The 9,613-nt window shown below is 58.9% G+C and overlaps 1 protein-coding gene across 4 annotated transcripts; it reads left to right on the top strand.

Moving 5' to 3' along the window:
* The first annotated feature begins 244 nt into the window (after nucleotides 1-244).
* TMEM171 (transmembrane protein 171) lies at nucleotides 245-9,323 on the top strand. Of its 4 annotated transcripts, none has more exons than XM_055331043.1 (4): nucleotides 245-344; nucleotides 2,741-3,445; nucleotides 7,755-7,896; nucleotides 9,054-9,323. In XM_055331043.1, the coding sequence occupies exons 2-4, from the start codon at nucleotides 2,809-2,811 to the stop codon at nucleotides 9,238-9,240; spliced, it is 966 nt and encodes a 321-aa protein (XP_055187018.1). In that variant the 5' UTR covers nucleotides 245-344; nucleotides 2,741-2,808; the 3' UTR covers nucleotides 9,241-9,323. The 4 variants fall into 4 exon arrangements, with proteins under 4 accessions (XP_055187018.1, XP_055187019.1, XP_055187021.1 ...); XM_055331044.1 differs by lacking the exon at nucleotides 245-344 and adding an exon at nucleotides 356-500; XM_055331046.1 differs by lacking the exon at nucleotides 245-344 and adding an exon at nucleotides 545-565.
* The last annotated feature ends 290 nt before the right edge of the window (nucleotides 9,324-9,613 follow it).

Raw genomic sequence — 9,613 nt, 5'->3', positions numbered from 1 at the left:
CCCCACTCCTTCCCTCCCTCCCTCCCCGCTCCCCCCTCCCCCCTCCTTCCCTCCCTACCTCTCCGCTCCCCCCTCCCCACTCCTTCCCTCCCTACCTCTCCGCTCCCTCCCTCCCCGCTCCCCCCTCCCCACTCCTTCCCTCCCCTCTCCCGCCCTTTCCCTCCCTCCCCGCTCCCCCCTCCTTCCCTCCCCGCCCCGCCCCGCCCCGCCCTCCCGGCGCCGCCTCCGCCGGCCAGTCCGGGGCCCGCCCTCCGCGGCCGGACGCGCAGGTGGGAGCGTGCGGTGAGGGCCGCCGCCCCGAGGCCGCCCCGCCCGGGGCCCAGGTCGCGCAGGCCGCAGCCCAGGTGAGCGCTGGGTCCCCGCGGGCCGGGCTGCGGGCGGGGGCCGGGCGGGGAGCCCCGCGGAGGGCCGAGCCGAACCTGCGGAGCCGGCGCGCGGAGCCCGGTCCCGGGGAGACTTCTGGGCCCCCCTGTACCCCAAGGCAGCAGAGCCTCGGGCAGGTGAGCTGTGCAGGTTCGGGACACGGTGCTGCGGAGCGGGCCCTGGCCTCGGAGAGCAAACGTAGGTCGGTGTTCAGCAAAGCCTGGACTTGGCACCTGTGGCGGGTGCGCCCTGGGACACGGACACACGGACAGACCCACAGGCCACTTGGACGAGGGAGCCGCACGTGTGGCCGCCGTCCAGGCCGCTTGTCCATGGAAAAGAGCTCCAGGTCCAGCTTTAGGCTTCTTCTTACTTTACCAGTATTTGGGGAATTTGCCTTAAGATACTGGAAGCTGGGCAGCCCCGGTGGCTCAGTGGTTTGGCACTGCCTTTGGTTCAGGGCGTGACCCCGGGGTCCTGGGATCCAGTCCCACCAGCATCCGGCTCCCTGCGTGGAGCCTGCTGCTCCCTCTGCCTGGGTCTCTGCCTCTCTCTGTCTCCTCTCTGTGTGTTCTCATGAATTCTCCTCTCATAAATAACCTCTCATAAATAAAATCTTAAAAAAAATAAAGACATTAGAAGCCTTTGTGACTCGCTTCAGAGTTGAAGGTACCAGGAATTCAATGAATTCCTGATAGGACTTTGTAGTGGAGAATCACCCTTATCTGTGGAACCAGTAACAGAGATTACAGGACTCAGATTTCTGGTTTTTAAATTAGTACAGTATTTTAAGTGTCTGTCCCAGCTTTATCCCATCTTTTTTTTTAAAGATTTTTATTTATTCATAAGAGGCAGAGACACAGGCAGAGGGAGAAGCAGGTTTCCTGAAGAGAGCCTGATGCAGGACTCCATCCCTGGATCCCGGGATCACACCCTGAACCAAAGGCAGAGGCTCCACCACCTACCCCCAGGCGCCCTTATCCCATCTTACACACAGTCTGTCCAGGTTTAACCTGGAAGCTCATTTCCCTCCTATATTTCCTTCTTCTCCAACTTCCTTCTGATACCAATACACTTTTTCCTGGAAAAGTACTTCCTCGTCTACAACAGCCATTTGTTCTCTTTACTTAAACCGACCCTCCTCGGACATGGTCGGGGTTTGCCGGGGAGGCCTTGGCTTTACAGCCTTAACCTTGAGCTCCTGCATGTGATGACAGATACAAAAGACGGAATATTAGAAGTCTTCTTCCCTTGAGCAAGTCAAATGGTCTTCACACGAGTCGTCTTTTCCAGTGCCCCAACTTGAAGGGTCCTGGTGAAATATCCCACCATCAGGGTAAGACAGGTTACCTAAGGTGATAAAGGCAACCTGCAGAAACTAGACAACTGGTAACCACAGATTTGGGTTCCTGTGATTATATGGTGACAGCAGCGGGGCCTTGGGTGATCTTGTGGGAGGGGCCTCCCCACTGGATTTCACTTATACTCTGCCTTCAAAGTCAAGTTCTGTTGTGTTTAATGCTTTTAACTGGTGATTTGATCGGCTGCTTACTTTTAACTGAGCCTAAATGTTTTTGTGGAAGTGCAAGGCCCCGTTGCAGGAGGGTACGCGAGAGGTGACCCACACACAGAGGCTGCGCCTGACCCGCGGTGCCAGGCTCCCTGGGGTCCCCCCGGCCCGTTCAGATTTCAGACCCTGGGCAGCCCCAGCACCTGTGTGAGAACTCAAGAGTCACATTTTGGCAGAGTTAACTTAAAACCCACCAAGCCCACTGTGTCGTGTTCCCGAACCGCCCTCCCCTTCCGTGGAAAGGGCTGGACTTGGGCCTCCGGCGGGTGTCCCAGCCTTAGAAGAAAACAGGGAATGGAAAGCTGCCGCAGCCTGAAGCAGGAAACGGGAAGTTAGCTACTGAACCGAGATTTATCGATTTGGAAATAGAGCAGCTGTGATGAAACATGGGACGTCTGAAAATCAGAAATAATCCCTGCAGTTCTTCCCTCACACTCACCATTGCTTTGTGGGGTTTTTTGTTTTGTTTTGTTTGCCTGGGGAAGGGAGTTTGTAAGACTCATAACAGGAAGAGCCACACCCAGCTACTTTTGTTGTATCAGCTTTGTTGTCATTGCTTTTTTTTTTTTTTTTTTAAAGACGCTCTTAGGTGCCTGGTAATTGCATTTCCTCTTCCTAAATATCTTCGTAAAATGGCATATTCAGGAGTTTCTGAATGCCAGTGCTTCTGACTCATGGACCAACTCATTGTATCATTTGCATGGAGTTCTGCTCCCTGTGATTTCATCCCAGTGTGATTTCTGAAATGGCCAGGGCGGGTCAGGACACCTGTGCCCACTTTAATTTGGTGTCTGGTTATATTTTCAGAGCTAGTGAGACCCCCGGAGGGAAGGCAGTCCGTCCCGCCTGTTCTGGGCAAGGGGCCGCTCCTGGCCATGTCACCCGTGGCTGCTGCCGAGCCAGACGGGGCCCAGCGCGACAGGTGCGTCAGCAAGCTCATCTTCTTCCTTTTTGTCTTTGGTGCCATGCTGCTGTGTGTGGGGGTGCTGCTGTCCATCTTTGGGTTCCAGGCATGCCAGTACAGAGTCTTCCAGGACTGCAGTGTGGTGCTGAAGGTCGCCGGGCCGGCCTGTGCCGCGGTAGGGCTGGGGGCCGTGATCCTGGCCCGCTCCCGGGCCCGGCTTCAGCTCCGGGAGAGCCGCCTGCGGGGCAGTCCGGCGGACCCCGACCGAGCCTTCCTCTGTGGGGAGAGTCGCCAGTTTGTCCAGTGCCTCATCTTCGGGTTTCTGTTCCTGACAAGTGGCATGCTCATCAGCATCCTGGGCATTTGGGTCCCCGGCTGTGGCTCAGACTGGGCGCAGGAAGCACTGAACGAGACGGACTCTGCCGACACGGAGCCGCAGATGTGTGGATTCCTGTCCCTGCAGATCATGGGGCCCCTGATTGTACTCATGGGGTTGTGTTTCTTTGTGGTGGCCCACGTGAAGAGAAACAACCTGCATGAGGGCCAGGATGCCTCCGAAAGTGAGGACCCGCAGATCCAGAGCTTGGAGCCCGTCCAGGTCACCGTAGGTACGTGGCTATTGGTCCTGTGCTCGCACGTATCACGGTGGCGGTTGCATCAGGGCTTCACTGGGTGGCCCTCACTCTGGCCTACTTTCTTTCTTCTCTCCGTCCCTCTCACACACACATGCACGCAGGCGCACACATGTGTGCGTGCACAGCGCTGCCGCCGTGGGAAGCCGCAGGAGAACCCTAGCGCGTGCCCATCGTCTCCTTCTAGCACTTCTTTATTAATTACTTGAGCAAGAGCTTTGGGACATGAAGTCATGACCTTGACTGAGGTCACAGAGCAAATGAAGAGGAACGTGAGAGAAGGTACTAGGATAGCCTGGGAGCCTTCGGCCACCTGGGAGGCCTGCCAAGTGCCGTTGGTACCTAGGGTGTGTTGTATTGGACGTGTGGGGTCCCGTCCCAGGATGTCCCCGACTGGCTGTCCTTCCTAAGTCTGTAACCTCTTATGGCTTTGGTTTCTGTGACTGTAAGATGAGCGTTGCGGCGATTCCTGGCAGCGCTAGCGTTCTAGGATTCTGTATCCCCAAGTCCGCCCATCTTCTGTGTTTTGGGGGCGAGGGCTATCTGCACCGTTTCCCACATTGTTCATTTTCTATGTTATCCTTGGCCTCGGGGTGGAGGCGAAGCTTGGAAACGGTGGCACAGAGAAAGAGGAAATGTGATCGCACCTGTCTCTTCTTTCCCCCACGGAATGTCGAGAATTGACTTCTGTGTTCTCTGGGTTCTGCAGAAGAGTGGGTCACTGTTGCCCCGGCGGCCTTGGCCTCAGTTTCACACAAAGGAGAAACCCCATTGCTGCTCAATTTTGAAAAATCACTCCCCCCCATCTCCTACTTCTGCAAGGGAAGAGCTCTGAAGCCATCGCCTTGACCTCTAAAGGGCTAGGCCGGGAGCTCTAGGGGCAGAGGTCACACAGGCACCAGAGGAGCGTGGTGAGCGAGACGTCTGGTCCGGGCTGCCTGCTGCAGGAAGCAGGGCTCATGGGGGAGCCCCTGGCCTGCCAGCCTCACGTGGCACTGGCCTTGGACCTTGGAGCACGAGGGCAGATGGATTCACAGACAAATCCTGGGGCCAGGGTTGAAACTCCCAGCCGACTGCGTATTTATATATTTGTGGTGACCACAGCAATATTGGTTATACATTAATAACGGCTAACACAGACCGAGGGGTCCCTCTGGGACCAAATACCCATCCAAGTGCTCCTCGAGGGCAGCTGCTTCCCAGTTTTTCATACCCACAGCAACCCAGTGAGGCAGGTACCCTCAGTACGTCCATGTTAGAGATGAAGGGACCGAGGCGCAAGGATGTCACGTAACTTGCCAGGGTCACAGACCAGCAAGTGGCAGAGCCAGGATCCAAACCCAGGCAGGTGGGCACACAGGTACTATGGCCCCCCGGGCCCCGGGCTGTAACTCTGTTTCCACTGGTTTCATCCTTCGCCCGGTGTTGTGGGGAGCTGTTACGTGACTTAAGGGCTCACCCCATGTTGTAGATGTGCTCAGTTCTCTTTGGGGAACACGGGGGGTGGAGGGGACAAGTAAATACATTCACTGATGCTCACGGTGTTCTGAGTTGGGAGCATTTCGATGTGTGCCCTTTGGGGTGGCGATCAGGGGATCGTGGGGTCCAGCCTCCCTCCTGATGGCTGGAATTGGGGGCAGCAGAAAGCAGGGACACAGTGACTCCCGGGGGGTCTCCTCCCGAGGTTGGCGCTCCATCACGCAAAATCTTTTCCGTTTAACCTTGTAAGTTCCATCAAACCTGGCAGCCTAACTCCTCGTCTTGGTCTCCTTTGATATAGTTTCGGGGTAGGCTCTACATTTTCAGAAGTCCTGCCTCTAGCCTAATGGATAAGAATCTAGGTGTTGTCCATCGACGGTCGGCCCTCCCTTGTGAGGGACTGGAGGATAGAGGCGATTCTGGGCTCAGTCCCAGGGTCCAGCTGCTCCCAGAAGGGGCACGCCTCCTCCACAGACACAGGATCCACCCGCTGTGGGCACACTGGGCGCTGAGTCCCGGGTCCAGGTGCAAGGGTGTGAGGTGGCCCTTCCTGGAGGACGTCTGCCGTCAACCCAGGGGGCCTCCAGTCCTGCAGGACGTAGTAAAGGGACACCCCAGGGGATGGGACTGCTTTCAGGGAGAGCAGGCTGCAGGGCCTGGCGGCGGGAGCTGATGGGCAGAGGCTCCGACGGGCCTCCTGGACGGCGGGCAAGGGGCGGGGGGCCTGGGGCTTGGGTATTGGCGGGGGAGGTGACCGGCCTGCTCCGGAGGCTCACTGCCAGCCTGGGTCTATGAACAGAATGAACCCCCACAACCACTGAAGGCAGCTGGCTTTAGGTTGGTGTGTGCATTGGAGGCTCTAGTCGGCTGTTCAGGGGTGCAGGAGGTGCCGGTGTATGGGGGTGCCAGGGTGCAGGGGTGTCAGTGGGAAGGGGGTGCGGGGGTGCCTGTGTTCAGGTGGGTGGGGGTGGGAGGGGGTGCCAGGGTGCAGGTTTGTTGGTGTGGGGCATGAGTGTGGTGCAGGGGTGCGGGGATGCGGGTGTTCAGGGAGTGCAGGGGTGTAGGTTTGTCGGTGTGCAGGGGTGCAGGTGGTGCAGGGGTGAGGGGATGTGGGCGTGCGGGGGGGCAGTGCAGGGGTGCCTGTGTTTGGGTGGGCAGGGGTGCCGGGGTACGGGGTGGGCAGGGAGCAGGGGTGCCCCGGTGTCTGCAGGAGTCCCTCCGAGAGCAGCACCGTCCCCAGCAGCACCCGAGCCTCCACTTCTGCGGCAGGTGCACTTAGGGATGGCGGGCAGGGCAGGTGCAGCAGGTGGGGCCCAGGGATGGGGGGGGTCACGGTGCCTGCTTGGGTGGGAACCCGGGAGCGGTAAAGCGGCCTGTGCACCCCGGTGCAGACGCTTCCCCCGGCCCTGATGACCGTCGTCTGTCCCTCATGTTTCCTGAGCTGTCCTGTGGTGCCGCCGGCCGGGGAGAGGTACCCTCAAACCTCCGCGTACTGGGGCCGCCACACGTCTAGAATGTTCTGGGGCCGCCACACGTCTAGAATGTTCTGGGCAGCCCCCCTGGTGGGGTCTGTATGGGGACCTGAGTGCAAGTTAGAGCTTGCACGTGGAGTCTGTGTCTCCTGTGGAAAGCATGTCCTATGTCTGGAGGGAACCGTGGCCACAGAAAGGCCGAGGGCCCAGCCCGCCCGCCAAAGGCAAACAAGCTTCCCTTGAGAGTGCCTGTTGCCTGTACCGCGTGGTGACCTGGGTGGGAAGAGCCCCGGAGGCGCACCTGCTGGGCGGCAGTGACCCGGGGGCCTCAGCTCCTCCCCGGGGGGCTCCCACCACCCGGAGAACCGCGCTTCCTCCAACTGCCAAGCGGTGATGACTTAAAATCTTAAGTTGAGGATGAGGAAGGCTTTGGAGCAGGAGGCGTCCCGAGGATGCGGGCACTTCACCGAGGGGTCTAGCTCAGGCCCATCAGGAAATACTGGTTCGGGATCCCTGGGTGGCGCAGCGGTTTGGCGCCTGCCTTTGGCCCAGGGCGCTATCCTGGAGACCTGGGATCGAATCCCACGTCGGGCTCCTGGTGCATGGAGCCTGCTTCTCCATCTGCCTGTGTCTCTGCCTCTCTCTCAATCTCTCTCTGTGTGACTATCATAAATAAATAAAAAATTAAAAAATATTAAAAATATCTTCATCATAACAACATAATTATTTTTTTAAAAAAGGGAAATACTGGTTCACTGCTGGAAAGAACTGTGGTACTGTCAACGTAACATAAAATTCACCATTTTAAGCATTTTTCAGTGTACAGTGACATTAAGCACCTTCCCAGTGTTTGCCACCATCACCACTATCAAGTTCTAGAAACTTCTTTTTTCTTTTTATTTATTTTTTAAAGATTGTTTTTATTTATTCATGAGAGACACAGAGAGAGAGGCAGAGACCCAGGCAGAGGGAGAAGCAGGCTCCATGCTGGGACCTGATGGGGGACTCGATCCCGGGACCCTGGGGTCACGCCCTGGGCCAGAGGCAGACGCTCACCACTGAGCCCCCGGGTACCCCTAGAAGCTTCTCTTTGCCAGGGAGGAAGTGCCCCATTGAATACTCACTCCAGTGCCCCCCCCCCCCCCCCCCCCGTCGCCCTGCCCCGGGCCACCTTCACTTTCCGCCCCTGCACATTCGATGGGTGCACGTTTAAATTCCGCAGGTAGCCTAGGTGTTTTGACCTTTTATATTCATGGGCCCAATGCATCATTCACCCGCGTTGCTCCTGCTGCTGTGCGCCTGCGGCCCTGCTCACTGGAATGCTGTTTCCCTAGGTGACGCCGTGATCCTATTCCCGCCGCCGCCGCCGCCCTACTTTCCCGAGTCCTCGGCTCCTGCAGCGACTCGAAGTCCTGGGGCTGATGGTTTGCGTCCAGATGAAAATCCACCTTCGTATTACAGTATTTTTAACTATGGGTAAGACTTCTGCATTTGAACTTCATGAGTAGGTGCATTTCACGTGTTCAGGCCTGAGCCCAGGCCAGGTGAGGTCTGTAAGGCTGCAGGCGCGGACATCAGAGGCCGGGGGCTCTGTTGGTGGACGGCGCGGCCCGATTATCGCCTTCGCAGGAAGAGCGCCCTTCAGGAAACTCTGGGGCAGCGCATACATTAAAAATGACAACAGCGGTTGCACCGGGTGGAGCATGAAGCCCTGTGCGGGCATCTTGAGGTCCTCCTGGCTGCACTGATCCTCCACGTGTTGAGCCCCCGAGCCGGGCCTTGGGACACCCCGGGCCATGTTGGGCTTTGCCACGTTAGGTCACGGGGAGACGGACATGGGGGTCATGGGAAGAAGCAGGCTCCATGCAGGGAGCCCGACGCGGGACTCAATCCTGGGACCCCGGGGTCACGGTCTGGGTCCAAGGCAGAGGCTCCACCGCGGAGCCCCCCGGGTGCCCTGGGAGTAGGACCCGGGCAGGGCTGGGGTGGCAGCCGCCTCACCCGCCCCTCCACGTCCCAAGGCCCGCATTCCTCTTGCACGACAAACGGGGTGGGGGCTGCAGGGGCACAGATAGGATCGTCCTGCCCGGACGGGGGACGGAGGCTCCGCACAGCTGCGTGATCCTCTTGGGGGATTTTTATGTTCTTTTCTCCGACCATGAGCTTCCCCCAAGCCCTCAGTGAAGGCCTGTTAGCCTACCCATGGCCCTGGTCCCCACCGCTGTGTGATTTCTGTCACTGCAGTAGGGCGGGCCGGCCTGGGGGGCAGGGCCCACCGCAGGTGCACACAGGGCTCGGGGGCTAGGACCTTGGTCCAGGTGGCGCGTTCTGGAAGCTCCCGCCGGGGCCTGGCCTCCTGACCCATTTGCCTTGGCCTCTGTCTGCCTCCCGCAGCCCCACGGTAGCCTGCGGAGACCAGGCCTGAACCCAGGCCAGACGAGGCTCCCTACGGACTCCCTCATGACAAGGGCAGCAGCGGGGTGAGGTCTCTAATGTGACCCGAAGGGCGGGGGGAGGCACCCAGGTGTGCGTGTCACCGCAGCCCCAGAGGCGCACAAGCCGCCGCTGGCCGAGAGCGCCGCTCTCAGGTGCGTCCTGGGGCCTGACCTGTCCCCCTTCTCCCTCCTTTTCAGTCGGACCCCAGCTCCTGGGCGCCAGGGCGCCGCCCCCGAGGTGCATGGAGAATCCATATACACCATTTCTGGGGCTGCTGTGGCCCCCGACCCCCTCCCACCCCCCGAGCTGCCTCCCAGGTACGAGGAGAAGGAAACGGCCGCCGCCTCGACGCCGACCCTGGGCTCCGGGCCTGCCGCGCCGTGAGCCGTGCACTCCGCTTCCGTTTTCTGGAAAACTGATGGCTATTTTATTTAATTTGTTTTTTAATAAAAAGAAAAAAATACCACAGCACTGACTCCATCCTGATATCCCTGGGACTGCGGCATCGGCCCCAAGGGAAGGTTCTGGAACAGGCTGTGCTCGGGCTGTGGCCTGGCCCACCTGCAGCCTGTTCCCTCGTTTGAGTCGGTGGATGAAGAAGCCACGGCCCTGATGCTGAATAACTCGTGTCCCAAGGGCGCTGCCACCAAACTGTGGGACCGGCTTTTGAAACCCTCTAGCTGGTGCTGTCCCCCTGCTGTCCTCCCGCTGTCCGCTTGCTGTCCCCTCGCTGTCCTCCCGCTGTCCCCTGCTGTCC

This window comes from Nyctereutes procyonoides, unplaced genomic scaffold (genome assembly GCF_905146905.1).
Source record: "Nyctereutes procyonoides isolate TBG_1078 unplaced genomic scaffold, NYPRO_anot_genome, whole genome shotgun sequence".
In the NCBI taxonomy this organism is placed as follows: domain Eukaryota; kingdom Metazoa; phylum Chordata; class Mammalia; order Carnivora; family Canidae; genus Nyctereutes; species Nyctereutes procyonoides.
The sequence above is the reverse complement of the archived record's forward strand: the minus strand, read 5'-3'. Positions and strand labels throughout refer to the sequence as shown.